Source organism: Neoarius graeffei, chromosome 4, assembly GCF_027579695.1.
Source record: "Neoarius graeffei isolate fNeoGra1 chromosome 4, fNeoGra1.pri, whole genome shotgun sequence".
Classification (NCBI taxonomy): Eukaryota; Metazoa; Chordata; class Actinopteri; order Siluriformes; family Ariidae; genus Neoarius; species Neoarius graeffei.
This window is the reverse complement of record NC_083572.1, coordinates 59,756,740-59,769,474: the sequence shown is the minus strand read 5'-3', so window position 1 is coordinate 59,769,474 and position 12,735 is coordinate 59,756,740. Positions and strand designations below refer to the sequence as shown.

General features: G+C 38.0%; 2 protein-coding genes across 4 annotated transcripts in view; one reads left to right on the top strand and one right to left on the bottom strand.

The window, feature by feature from the left end:
- tarbp2 (TAR (HIV) RNA binding protein 2) overlaps positions 1 to 10,707 on the top strand; it is a 27,562-nt gene extending 16,855 nt beyond the window's left edge. Inside the window, exons 5-7 of the mRNA XM_060919428.1 lie at positions 3,510 to 3,637; positions 3,733 to 3,925; positions 9,812 to 10,707. Coding sequence (XP_060775411.1) covers positions 3,510 to 3,637; positions 3,733 to 3,925; positions 9,812 to 9,969 — 479 coding nt within the window. The 3' untranslated portion in view covers positions 9,970 to 10,707. The remainder of the gene's footprint in view (positions 1 to 3,509; positions 3,638 to 3,732; positions 3,926 to 9,811) is intronic.
- Positions 10,526 to 12,735, bottom strand: part of tespa1 (thymocyte expressed, positive selection associated 1) — a 20,566-nt gene continuing 18,356 nt past the window's right edge. For all 3 annotated transcript variants that reach the window (XM_060919425.1, XM_060919426.1, XM_060919427.1), the window contains 2 exons: positions 12,248 to 12,335; positions 10,526 to 11,854 (listed from right to left, as the gene is read on the bottom strand). In XM_060919425.1, the coding sequence (XP_060775408.1) occupies positions 11,763 to 11,854; positions 12,248 to 12,335 (180 nt within the window). In that variant the 3' untranslated portion in view covers positions 10,526 to 11,762. The remainder of the gene's footprint in view (positions 11,855 to 12,247; positions 12,336 to 12,735) is intronic.

Genomic DNA, 12,735 nt, shown 5'->3' with positions numbered 1-12,735 from the left:
TCCAGCATAAGAATCTTATCCCATCTGTGAAACATGGTGGTGGTAGTATCATGGTTTGGGCCTGTTTTGCTGCATCTGGGCCAGGACGGCTTGCCATCATTGATGGAACAATGAATTCTGAATTATACCAGCGAATTCTAAAGGAAAATGTCAGGACATCTATCCATGAACTGAATCTCAAGAGAAGGTGGGTCATGCAGCAAGACAACAACCCTAAACATACAATTCATTCTACCAAAGAATAGTTAAAGAAGAATAAAGTTAATGTTTTGGAATGGCCAAGTCAAAGTCCCGACCTTAATCCAATTGAAATGTTGTGGAAGGACCTGAAGCGAGCAATTCATGTGAGGAAACCCACCAACATCCCAGAGTTGAAGCTGTTCTGTATGGAGGAATGAGCTAAAATTCCTCCAATCCGGTGTGCAGGACTGATCAACAGTTACTGGAAACGTTTAGTTGCAGTTATTGCTGCACAAGGGGGTCGCACCAGATACTGAAAGCAAAGGTTCACATACTTTTGCCACTCACAGATATGTAATATTGGATCATTTTCCTCAATAAATAAATGACCAAGTATAATATTTTTGTCTCATTTGTTTAACTGGGTTCTCTTTATCTACTTTTAGGACTTGTGTGAAAATCTGATGATGTTTTAGGTCATATTTATGCAGAAATATCAAATTCTAAAGGGTTCACAAACTTTCAAGCACCACTGTAGAAGGGAATAACGCATTTTATTACATTGTAAAAAATCTCAACTAAATAGCCCAACAGTTTGAGCACTGAAACACACTTTGACTCCAAGCTACTGTCCTACTCCTGCTGAGCGGTGGGACGGGGTGTCGGGATGTCCTTGTCCTTATCACTGATCATGGCACAATGGCCTGACAGAGATGATGGGATTGCAGTGTCCTCACTTCTGGGCATCGTTAGCTGAAACATACATGAAAATCAGCATATATAATATTAATTACATAAGCATATAGATACTGAAACGAATGTTTAAAGCATGTGTATTATAGTGCAAGAGGTTTAATCAGTATTTACCTGTGAAAATACCTCTGGCGGGGTGCTGTGCCTTCTGCCGACTTGAAGGCATACTTCTCCCTGTCCGTGCAGGGCTTGCCAGTGCTGCTACCATCATCAAATTCTTCCTCCCCCTCTGCTGTTTCAGGCTGGATTACTTCACTTTTGCTCGCTTCTTCTTGGGTCCCATTTTCTAAACTTAAACTGAAAAATTTTCAAATTTTTCCCACAAAATATCTAATGTTCTTCAGTCGAAAGATAGATGCAGAATGCTGCAGACACGCTGGTTTTATACCCACTCCTGGCTTGCATCACATGCAAGTTATGAGTGATTGTCATGTGCTAATCACATGCGTCACACATGCTTCACAAGTGCCGCCCGAACTCCTAGCACAGGAAACTGGTAAAATGCAAGTCACATGCACTCCACACTCACTGAACACGCACTGATCACGTGTGTCAGACATGCGCTTTCCACGGGCTAACGGCGCAGTTTTTCCCACGCCTCGAGGAAGTCAGGTGTGCAACCTGTACTTGACAAGTATTTTGCCCGTACTCCTCCCCCAAACTTTCCCCCGGGTTCACCGCGACCCTGCGGCACGGCTGCGAGCTACCAAACCCTGCGACCCGTGCGTGTCCAAAACACACACGGCGGGTTGTGAGTGTGGCTTTAGGTACAGTTGGCTTTAAGGGGTCATCCATAATTTTCATCATTATCATGAGCGTACAAACCGTACACGGGGGGGAGGGGGTTAATGACCAGGCGTACACTTTTTAAAAATGAAAAAATGATGATCCGTCAGTGTGCGAATCGGCGGCCGCCATGTTAAAAATTTCACGCCACATCGGTGTTGCCAGCTAGCTCTACACGCTTTCTTCAATACAACAACAATGGCTGGCCCAGATTTTGACTGCATTTACAAATTTGTGAATAGCAGAAATACCGCTATTCACAAGACTCCTTCAAACGAGTACGAGCAGTTTTTAAACATTTATTGTTTCCTGCATTCATCTGAGAAGAGGCAGTTAGGGCAGGACAGGCTGCTTGGAAAGAATCAAAAACGAACGTTTCAAAGCCAAAAGGCAACAGCTCCCCTTAAAAAGACAGTTCCTAATTTTCAAAACTCAGACCCTCCAGGATGTTGCGATTTGCAAATTCAACCAATCCCCGCGAATTCAGGGCGGTGTTGCAATTATATCCAATCACTGCAACTTTCCCGCAAATTTGACCAATCGTTGGCGTCGTCTTGAGGTGACGTCGACAAACTACCTTCCGCCTTACTTCCAGTGTTGCCAGATTGGGCGGGTTCCCGTCCAGTTGGGGGGTTTCAAGTGCATTTTGGCGGGTTTTGAACATATTTTGGGCTGGAAAACGTCAGCAGTATCTGGCAACACTGCTTACTTCCGTGTTTCTGTTCAAGAGAAGCAGCATGTGCGAGTCAGTGTTTATATAGGCTTAAATTCTGTTACTGAAAGTGTGTTATGTTTACAGTGAAGGACTGTGTGCACTTTACATTATTTTTTTACTTAATACAAGAAATTAATGGATGCCAACATTTTTACCAAAATGGTATTTTATTTTCCATTGTTTAGGCAGCTTCAGCATCATACTGTGAGATTCTGTTCAAATTGTTTGTTTTTTTTCTTCTATGAAGCCTGAGCCATTTATTTTATTAGTTTATAATTATTGTTTAATTTAGTCTTCAGGAGAGACTGCCTGCACACAGTACTAGTATTAATAGTTTTTTTTCCTTACATGAAAGCTGAGGCATTTATATTATATTTGAAGGTAACTTCATGTTGTGCTGTGAGGTTCTGTGCACTTTAACTTTTGAACCAACAGGTGCATTTGGATAAGTAAAGCCTATTTTTCTGCATTTTTGTAGTCCTGGTAATCTTTTATATTGGTAAAGTTGTTTATAGGACCATTTCTCAGTGTCTTTGTTTTTTTAATCAATAGTTTTTCAGTAATAACTTAATATTTAACATATCTCTCAATTTTAATCACAAAAAGAGAAAATCGCAACAATTTCTCGCAACTTTCACTTCCTCCCGCAATGTCATCGCAACAAAAACCTAAAAAACACCACAACTTTCATCACAATTTTTTGGAAAAAAACCCCGCAACATCAGACATTTTAGCCCGCAACAATCACAAAAAAGGCCCGCGAAATCCTGGGGGGACTGAAAAATGAATCGCCTGCTTTCTATGAAAACTTCTGGACCCATCTTGTGTCTTCTTTTCTTCTCTTGTGAATCTTTGTATTGTCCTGTCATCCGATTTTAATAAAAAGTAATACAAGACATGGTTTTATTTTGAATTCCTATTCCACGTAGATCCATCATTTTTTTTTGTCCGCTAATGTACACTTTTGGGGGGAGGGAGGGGGGTTGCTCAAAAGTCTACTCTTTGTAGACTCATGATAATGATGAAAATTATGGATGACCCCTAAACAAATCATGTGTTTACTTGACTTTCGTAGGTAGCGGTACATCAAAGAAGCTTGCCAAGAGGAATGCAGCAGCAAAGATGCTCTCCCGGATCCATGATGTTCCTGTAGACATGCGCAGCAGCCATGAAGCAGAGGCAGAGGACGACACCTTCAACATGGTGAGGGATGTTCATACTTGAAAATGAAATGGTACACTACACTGTAACACACGTCAAATAATTAAGCTTACTTTTTGTGTTGCTCTCTTCTTAAGCACATAGGTGGCAGACTAGAGGGAGGGAAGTGTAAAGGGTTTGGATGTACATGGGATTCTTTGCGCAACTCGGCAGGAGAGAAGATCCTGCAGCTGCGTAGTCACCCTCTAGGCCTGCCCAATTCCAACTTCTGTTCTCTGCTACATGACCTGTCTGAAGAGCAGCGCTTTGATGTTAGCTATTTAGACATTGGTAAGCAGCATCGCCAAGTTCCCCTGTCCCCAAGTCTTAAACTTTGTAACTGCTATCTGTGTGACTTTTATTTTTAAAAATTTTTTAAACACATTTTAGATGCTTATTACTAATGAAGTGATTGCTAGTCCATATTCCCTTCTTATACAGGACATCGGTGTGCATTATTGGACGTGAAGTGAAATGGAATTTCAGTTATGCATTTATTTATTGAGAATTTGACTGTGCACAGTTTCCTGTTAAACCCCGCCTGCTTTTCTCACACATGACTTCGGGAGGGGAGAGAATAAAGCAAGACAAGACCAACTTCACCCAAAAAGACCTTGTCCTGCAGGGTCACGGGTGGAAAAAGGTCATTAGCCTGTGCACCCTATCCAATTATTTTCAACAAGTAGTTTAAAAACATAAAGAAAAAACACTACTAAAACTTGATAACTTTTGCTAAGTTTCATTGGATACATAGTGCTTTATGTGGTATGTCAGAGCTTGAGGTTTGTAACTGACATTCTCGTTCTGAATCTCACTATGCGCTGCATTTCACATATCAGTTGAGGCATATATCTGGCTGACGGTAAGATCATTTTTACTGGGCAGATTAATTAGCATGCACAAATTTACAGAAAATCTTTTCAGAATCAGAAACATGAAGGCATGTGAAAACACTGCCAAAAGTTAATGAAAAGAGAAGCAAATGGAGGTACTAGAAATGTTTTTCTAAATCATATTTTTTTTAAATAAAGAAAAGACCTATTTGTTATTAACGTTTTCATTTTTAATAAAAGGAGTATTTTGGTTAATAGGTTATTTATATTTTACTTCAACCTTTAAAACATGGGCATATTATTGTTGGTAGAAAATGAGACTTTTTTTTTTTTAATTTAGCAAAATGAATAAGTCGATAAAGGATAGGAAAATAATAGCTTTATTTTTTATTTTTTTATTTATTTTTTTGTAGTAATTTTTTTCTTCAGGTCCATGTCCCGTCCCCCCACAAAAAAAAAAAAAATTGTGGGAAAATCTAATTGTGAATTGGGTGAATTGTTACATGCCTAGCTACAACTTCTGTCAAAAAAATATGGAATCACTGCTCTTGGAGGATGTTCCTTCAGCTTTATTGCTTTGTAGCGAAAAACCAATTCACAAATATGACACAACTGTTTTTGTTTTAACAGCTGAACATTCTAGCTTTGTAAAACATACCTCAAATTAAATTAAGTTGTCATTAATGGCATATTTTTTCCTGATCAAGTAGAGGGGAAAAATATGGAATCATCAACCAAAAAAAAAATCACAATTAGTACTTTGTTACACCTTTTCAGGCTTTTATGACAGCTTGAATTTTTGGAAGCATGGACTTCACTAATGAAAAACAATATTCATCGTCGATCAGGTTCCAATTTTCTTGTAGTGGTTGGCAGGTCAGCTTTGCAGGGACCCCCCTCAATTTCCAGAATAAAATTTTAGTCTGATTGAGGTCCGGACTATTTGTTGGCAATGTCATTGAGTTGACATGCCTTTCCTGAAAAGTTTTAATGCTCTTTTCTCTGTGGCAAGATACAAGATCACGCTGAAAATTCATTCAAATTAATTCATTACCACCAAACCTACTTTCTATTGATGGAATGAAAAGTGTCCAAAATTTCAATTTACACCTGTACATTTAATGTAGAGGTAATGATTGCCATCTCCCCTGGTCCTTTAGCTGATGTGCAACCCCATATCATCAATGAGTGCGGAAATGTGCTTGTTTTCTTCAGGAAGTCATCTTTATACGTTTTTATTGGAGCAGCACCAGACAAAAGTTCCAGCATTGTCTCACTGGCTAATGCAAATTCGTGATTCATCACTGTCATCCAGTCGTCCACAGTCCATGACTGCTTCTCTTTAGCCCACCACAACCTTGTTTTCTTCTGTTTCGGTCTTAGTAATGGTTTTCGTTTGGTTTTTCTGTATGCAAATCCCATTTCCTTCAACTGATTTATTCCAGTTTGGTCAGAAACATTGACTCCTGTTTCTGCCCATTTGTTGTGCATTTTCAAGGCATTTTGCTTTGAGTTTTCTGTCCAACACTTTGGCATCTTCCGTGGTCGACCCGTATGTCTTCCTTTTACAACCTTCCCATTTTTTTGTACTTGCACCAAATTTTAGACACAACCGACTGGGAACAACCAACATCTTTTGCCACACTCCATGTTGAATTACCTTTTTGAAGGTGTTTTTATAATCCTTTCCATTGTTTCAACTGACAGCTCTTTTGTTGGGGCCATGCTTCCTTTCAGTCACCCAGGTGCAACAGCTTGTTACGGTCTGCAAGCACTCTCTTGGAACTGCAGATTAATTTGCATATTTAGACTTGTGCATGTGTTTGTTTTAGAAATGCAAATCACAAGTTGATTCCCTAATTTTTAGCTCATCTGGCTGCAGGCTGGATGAGCTTAAGCGATCATGCGCAGTCTGTCCCTCGTCGTCATCCGTCCACAATTTACAAAAATCTCTACTCCTCCTACAGGATTTGATTGGATTTTGATCAAACTCGCATACAATGTTCCCCAAGTAGGTGTGCATAAAACTTGTCAGGATGGTGGCACCACCTGTCATATTTACGATTTTATGGGCGACTTGGCCAGTGTGAGCTACAGCCTCATTGAGGCTATTTTTTTCCCTCCTCCTTGATCTGGAAAATGTATGCCATTAATTACAACAATTAAATTTGTTTGAGCTATGTTTTACAAAGCCAGATTGTTCAGCTACGAAACAGATGTTTTGAGTCATGTCTCTGAATTGTGGTTGTTTTTTTGTTTTTTTCCTCTTTCCTCTTACTACAAAGTAAAAAAAAAAACCTGAATGAACATCCTACAAGAGTCATGATTCCATATTTTTTTGCCAAGGGTTGTATAAGTCATCTAGTCACCTCATCTTTAAACCTTTCTGTAATTCTGCAGTTTTCTGTATTTTCATGTTGTATTCTGTAAAGTGCAAATAGAAATCTAGATGTGGATACAAGTGTATGGAACAGCGCCTTCAAATGTGAATCACTGACATGTCGAATCCATCAAGTCATATCTAGGGTCCAATAGGACTTTTGACTTGAAAAAAACTTTTTTTGTTGTTGTTTATTTATCCTTTACTTAACCATAAAGGTCCCATTTGAGATATTATATCTCTTCTGCCACGGAGTCCTGGTCAAGATGGGAAGGAAAATGAGAGGAAAAATGGTTTCATATACAAATGGAGATGGATAACCACAAAAAAAAAAAACATATCAAACACAGACATCGGAGAACAAAAAAAATCACGGAGAGTAATTGCATATGTTAAAAGCAATGACCTTGTTCTATAAAAACTGATCTTAAAATATTTTAAAACATGCTGTTACAGAGTAAAGATTCCAAGTTACAGTGGTGCTTGAAAGTTTGTGAACCCTCTAGAATTTTCTATATTTCTGCATAAATATGACCTAAAACAACATCAGATTTTCACACAAGTCCTTAAAGTAGATAAAGAGAACCCAGTTAAACAAATGAGACAAAAATATTATACTTGGTCATTTATTTATTGAGGAAAATGATCCAATATTACATATCTGTGAGTGGCAAAAGTATGTGAACCTTAAGGATTAACAGTTAATTTGAAGGTGAAATTAGTCAGGTGTTTTCAGTCAATGGGATGACAATCAGGTGTGAGTGGCCACCCTGTTTTATTTAAAGAACAGGGATCTATCAAAGTCTGATCTTCACAACACATGTTTGTGGAAGTGTATCATGGCATGAGCAAAGGAGATTTCTGAGGACCTCAGAAAAAGCATTGTTGATGCTCATCAGGCTGGAAAAGGTTACAAAACCATCTCTAAAGAGTTTGGACTCCACCAATCCACAGTCAGACAGATTGTGTACAAATGGAGGAAATTCAAGACCAATATTACCCTCCCCAGTAGTGGTCGACCAACAAAGATCACTCCAAGAGCAAGGTGTGTAATAGTCGGCGAGGTCACAAAGGACCCTAGGGTAACTTCTAAGCAACTGAAGGCCTCTCTCACATTGGCTAATGTTAATGTTCATGAGTCCACCATCAGGAAAACACTGAACAACAATGGTGTGCATGGCAGGGTTTCAAGGAGAAAGCCACTGCTCTCCAAAAAGAACATTGCTGCTTGTCTGCAGTTTGCTAAAGATCACGTGGACAAGCCAGAAGGCTATTGGAAAATATTTTTGGAAGGATGAGACCAAAATAGAACTTTTTGGTTTAAATGAGAAGCGTTATGTTTGGAGAAAGGAAAACACTGCATTCCAGCATAAGAACCTTATCCCTTATGTGAAACATGGTGGTGGTAGTATCATGGTTTGGGCCTGTTTTGCTGCATCTGGGCCAGGATGGCTTGCCGTCATTGATGGAACAATGAATTCTAAAGGAAAATGTCAGGACATCTGTCCATGAACTGAATCTCAAGAGAAGGTGGGTCATGCAGCAAGACAACAACCTTAAGCACACAAGTCGTTCTACCAAAGAATGGTTAAAGAAGAAGAAAGTTAATGTTTTGGAATGGCCAAGTCAAAGTCCTGACCTTAATCCAATCAAAATGTTGTGGAAGGACCTGAAGCGAGCAGTTTAGTTTAGTTTATTTAGTTTAGTTGAAACAGGGACCATGCACAAGAGTCATTGGTTACAAAAGTAAGAAGATGGCTTGCGCCAGATTATAGCTAAAAAGCTAATTTCCATCTGAACAACATCCCAGAGTTGAAGCTGTTCTGTATGGAAGAATGGGCTAAAATTCCTCCAAGCCGGTGTGCAGGACTGATCAACAGTTACCGGAAATGTTTAGTTGCAGTTATTGCTGCACAAGGGGGTCACACCAGATACTGAAAGCAAAGGTTCACATACTTTTGCCACTCACAGATATGTAATTCTGGATCATTTTCCTCAATAAATAAATGACCAAATCTAATATTTTTGTCTCATTTGTTTAACTGGGTTCTCTTCATCTACTTTTAGGACTTGTGTGAAAATCTGATGATGTTTTAGGTCATATTTATGCAGAAATATAGAAAATGTTAAAGGGTTCACAAACTTTCAGGCACCACTGTAAGTGTACCTTGCAGCGTATGAAAGGAAAAAAGCAGATTTACCCAGCTCTGTTTGAGTGGTTGGAGACCATGAGGAGAATTTTCTCTGATGAAAGCTTTATCAATAAAATTTTTACACATGGGTTTCTCTCCTTAGACACGTTGAAGCCTATTGAATCATTTCATACAAGGTACAACGATGTGTATGGGAGCTTGCACCAGTTACAAACCGCAAAGCAGCACCATAGACTTCATCCAGGTTTTTTTAAGAGATGGAAAATGCATGCATATAAATTACATCACCATAGTTTTACCATTTAATGGAATACGTTATCCATCATGAACCTGAATGAAAGACTTCAATCAGCTTTTACTTAATACAGTTTTAAATTTTGCAAGTTTTGAAAATTTTAAACATGTAGTGTTCAGAGTTCAGTAGATCCTGTCAAATAAGTTACATTCCATAAATGTGAATCCTAATATACCTTGACTGCTGGTTCTCAAAATGGACTCCAGGCTCTTTTTATGAAAATTGAGCTCTTATAGCTAGTATCCTATTTGGCTGGGTTTAATCCAAATCTCAATTAAAAAAAAAAAAAGTACACTTCTAATACTGTCCTCTCAGGCCTCATGTATTTTTATGAATGGAAAGTTCAAGAATAAAAAGCTCTACGGCTCCAAAAAATTGTTAATTTATTATATCCGTTTATAATATGCAGTTGTCTGTTACCTTTTTGATAGGGAAGGTGTTTTGAGGAACTTGATGACCTTTAATCTGCTGAACTAAATGTGTGGTGTTTTTTTGTTTGTTTGTTTTTTTACCCAGAGGAACGCAGTCTCAGTGGCTTGTACCAGTGTCTTGTGGAATTGTCCACTCAGCCGGTTACTGTGTGTCATGGCTTTGCACCCAGTCAAGATGCAGCACGGGCCAGTGCAGCACACAATGCTCTCCAGTACCTCAAGATCATGGCTGGTGGAAAGTGAATCTGTGCTCTTCACCAGAAACATGGGTTCAGAGTTGACAGTACTGTAGACCATAGTACTGTAAAATGGGGGCTTATTGGATGTTTTAGGCACATCATTCTGGCAAACTATTCCTAATGCCCCAAAGACACTCTACTTATTCCCACAAGCTCTAATGAAATATGAACTGATTTAAATCTTTTGTATCTGAAGATAGTTGAGGACTGGTTTTAACTGAAGGCCTTGTTTTTCTACTACCTCCATGTGATGAATTTGATTTTGTTGTTAAATTATCTTGAAATGTCTTCCCTTTAACTGATATTTTAAACTAAAATTTCCCTAAATTATTTTTAAAAATGCAAAGGTTTTTAACTTGAATTTGTAAACGGCGTACAGAATTTGCTTTGCCAGAATTAACGAGACAAATTGAAAATCACTTCTGCCAATTTTCAAATTCCAAGTATATGTCTACCTCCATATGTATTTGGTTACTGGGTCCACATATTACAAAATTGCCCTTTCCTTTTATGCTCAATTAAGATATTACATAAGATCATGTGTGCAGTGCAATGCAAGGTTATTAAAATATTAGCATTTTATTTTGGGGGCAAGATTAGAGTTAGTACATTGTGAGGTAAAGTTTTTAGCCCATGTGGAACTGGATGGTTATGCAGTTCTGAGCAAGAATGTACAGAAAATTCATTTGATCAGTTTGAGACATCAGTCATTAAACTAATAATAAAATCTAATTTAATTCTGTGTGGATTTGTTTTCATGTTGTACAGCCAGACCACAAAGCCTGAAATAAAGCACTTGTATTTGCTATTCCACTCAATCGATAGTAGCATAGATGTGCAAATAAACACTTTATCATAAGACAGTAAAATAAATAAAAAATAAATATTCAAAACATGTTAGTACTGCTTAATTGCAATACATTCAAATGCCAAATGTTGAGCACTGTTTATCACGCAGCGAAGTGATTATCACAGACAAGTGATGAATTAACCTACACACGCTAGGGTGCATCAGTTGCCCCCTAAAAATGAAAAGTTCCTCCGATCATGATACATTTTTGTTTTTATGTTCCTTTTGGTAAGAAAGTACACTGGGTGAAATATTTTGACAAAATTCAAAAGTTTAATGGTGGCACCAGGAGCTCAAAGTTATGGAAAAAGCTGCTATTTTATGACAAAATTTCGATCACTTTTCATGAAACATTATGGCACCTTATAGAGTATACCAAATATCTTAGATACACATTTTTAGTACATATTCTAAATATCAAGCACAGTTTGAGTTTTAGCTGTTCACTGAATCATTGTTCAACTACTTTTAAACAATACAAATGTATTCTGAATCACATTAATGCTTCTCAATCCCTTGCAAAGGTTCTTAACATGATCTCTGGGTCACAAGAAATCAATAAATGGAGTCCAACATTGTGATTCAAACCTGCGCGAAAACATAAAATAAGCGTTTTTTGGCAAAAAATGAACCTCATGGTGCCACCATTAGACTTTTGAATATGGTCAAAAAATTTTACAGGATGTCTTTATTGGTGAAAAGGAACACCCAAACAAAAATGCATCAGATTTTATGAAAGTGAGGGCAACTGATGCACCCTAACACACAAACACACACAAAGTAGAAAAGTTATGCCTTCTGCTGCAGTTGTAATGCTTTTCAACTTCTCAGAAGCAAAACATGTCTTTTTATGACTGTATAAGAAAGCTCCTCTGTATTTTCTAAAAGAAGCAAAACCCCAAAATAGATCATTATGGATGTGTGAAATGTGGGTTTTGATCTTCAGATTATCTATTCATGGATGGGAGCAAATTCTGCATGTCCTCTTCAGCATAGCCACTGCTGTCTGACTGGAAACTGTCCCCTCTCAAGGGTGAACCTGAGAAAAAACGATGAATGCATGAAAATTAGTTTATTAATCTTTTGTGACAAGTGCTTTCTTTTTGCTCACTGCTATGCAATTCTCTGAGAATGCAGCTTGCTTATTTCATGGTTGTTTTTTTCCTCTCTCATGACTTCCTGTAAGATGCCCTTTTTCCCCCCACTGTGCATGCGTCAGTGCTAATGGCAAGTTGTTTTTGTGTGTGTGTGTGTGTGTGTTTTAACAGCAATAAGGCCTTACTGTCTCTTAGTGTGGTTAATTTCTGCCTAACACTTTAACACACACACTTCACACGTTAGCAGTTCTTTTCTGATGAATGATAATTTTTTTGACTAAAAAAGGCCTTCTGTAGGTCCGTGCTATAAAAAGAGAGTAACTGATATCACTCACATTTCTGATGCGCAGATGCTGTAACTGAAAGTGTGTATACACTACATTGCTCCACTGACGTGTTCTCCTCCTCTCCCACACTCTGCACCTATGCAGAAGCAACATATTAATGGTTATTTTATTTTGAATAAATTCTGCATATTTAATATATGCCACTGATTGACTTCTATGGCCATACTAATAATCTCGGCTTGCGAGTGTGCATTAAATTGAGCAGAGAAGGAATATGGTGATGGTAAAGAGAGTGGGTGTATTATTAGAGATGTATAAAAAATACAAAAACTGAAATACTGCATGGTTCTTTAGTTTTGGAGTAGAATAGAATTCATCACAATATTTTGAACTATTATTCACCGTTGTCAGGACTTTGTGATGGACAACTGTTGATTAAAAGTTGTGAATTGTTTATTACCCTCCATTAAATTAATTTATACCACAGCACTGTTGGATTCTCTAATCTGATCGGTCAGAAGTTCAGAATCCATTAT